General features: G+C 46.1%; 1 protein-coding gene across 1 annotated transcript in view; it reads right to left on the bottom strand.

Moving 5' to 3' along the window:
• LOC106940885 (dnaJ homolog subfamily B member 12-like) overlaps window positions 1-1,787 on the bottom strand; it is an 11,608-nt gene extending 9,821 nt beyond the window's left edge. The window contains exon 1 of the mRNA XM_015023752.1: window positions 1,232-1,787. Coding sequence (XP_014879238.1) covers window positions 1,232-1,364 — 133 coding nt within the window. The 5' untranslated portion in view covers window positions 1,365-1,787. The remainder of the gene's footprint in view (window positions 1-1,231) is intronic.

Below are 1,787 nucleotides of genomic sequence, written 5' to 3'. Positions count from 1 at the left end.
AGGTTGCCATTTGCTTGCTGTATTTCCAGGTACTTGTAGCTGTGCTCTATGTCAGCTATTGTTCCTTCTGGGAGTGAGACCCCTTCTGTGTGGACGCTTCCCTCTCTTTGTAACCATCCAACCACACTTCTTTATTCCGAATGACATCCCAATGTCAGTGCTGTAGATCCTGGTGGTGTGGATCAGTGAGTCGATGTCTCGCTCGCTCTTGGCGTACAGCTTGATGTCATCCATGTAGAGGAGGTGACTGATTGTGGCCCCATTCTTAAGTATCCGTAGCCAGTCTTGTGGATGATTTGGCTGAGGGGGTTCAGGCCTATGCAGAACAGCAGTGGGGACAGAGCATCAAATATGCCACATTTGATGGACACTTGTGCAAGTGGTTTGCGGTTGGCTTCAAGGGTGGTTTTCCACAGCCCCATCGAGTTTGCAATGAAGGCTCTTAGAGTCCTATTGATGTTGTACATCTCTAAGCATTCAATGATCCAGGTGTGTGGCATTGTGGCTTTCTTGTAATCAATCCAAGCGGTGCACAGGTTGGTGTGTCGGGTTTTGCAGTCTCGGGCAACTGTGTAATTGGCGTCGGGGTTGCCTGGTGTTCATTCGGGCCACGATTCTCTCTCTCAGGTCAGTTGCTGTCTCGTTCAGCTTTGATAGTTCGTTCATTACTGGGGCTGCATACCCAGTCTCGGGGTGGGGAGTAGTTAACTCCCCCCTGACCTTACCTATGGGGTCCTCCCTTTTGCCGTAGCATTTGTGTTGTACCTCGTCAATCTCAAGTTGTGATAGCAGTTGCCGTTTGCGGATGTTGGAGCACTGAGCTACCACTCCCTTGGTTTATCACATATGACATAAAATATGAAGCTTTGTGATTTTACTGTAACAAAATGTGTGAGAGAAAAAAAACAGTATGAATAGTGCTATTTAAGGATGCTGGTAATCTAGGTCCCTCCCCTGTCCTGTTGTTGACCGCCGGATCTCTAGGTTTATTTTTCTATTCATATTTCCTGACACATTCAAACCCAAAATAGGAATGAAAGGGAACATCAGCTTTGCGTATTGTCGAGCTTAACATTACAGTGTAATAGTAACGGAGTCAGCTAGTAATGCTATTACAGGCCCTGACTGTATGCTGTATGCGCAGCTCCTCTGGGATGGAGGTGCTGCTGCAGGTGATGATGCTGCAACTATAGGGTCCTCATCGCGCACCACCATCATAGCTCTTGCTTACCTTGAGCTTTCTCTGTTGGGAAGAGTCTCTGTGCCTTCTCCAAGAACCTCAGCGCCTTTTCAGGCTGGTGAATCTTTAAAGCTGCGGCAGCAATGTCAATGCAGCGCTCCGCCTCGTCCCTGTTTACTTCCATTGCAGCAACAGCGGCAGCAGCAACGACAATGGCTATAAATACATCCGCTACCTAATTAAAATGCGAGTACATTGTAAATAGACTAAAGTCATTCAGTTATGAAAATATTTACTTATTAGCATAGGAGTAACTTTTTACTGCCGGTGCCCAGGCTTGTCCCGTTTGTTTAATAAAAATGATTAAGGTGGCATCATCGGTGCTATACATCAAATCCCCTCTAGATGGCGACAAAGTCGCCAGCTTTCCAAATGTAGGTCAGCCAGCCAGGAAGAAACGCAAAACTGTGATGACCCGGAGTTACATAGAGTCAAGTTTCTCTTTTACACTTTTGCGCAACTACACGTTAGCTTACGGTGATTTTGTAATAACCTCATGATGCATTCAAGTACAATACGCACATTTGATAATTTGTACTGAAATGGA

The sequence above is a fragment of the Poecilia latipinna genome, unplaced genomic scaffold, assembly GCF_001443285.1.
Source record: "Poecilia latipinna isolate Pla-1442-1.1 unplaced genomic scaffold, P_latipinna-1.0 Scaffold3402, whole genome shotgun sequence".
In the NCBI taxonomy this organism is placed as follows: domain Eukaryota; kingdom Metazoa; phylum Chordata; class Actinopteri; order Cyprinodontiformes; family Poeciliidae; genus Poecilia; species Poecilia latipinna.
Note: the sequence above shows the minus strand (reverse complement) of the source record. Positions and strands in the feature narration are given on the sequence as shown.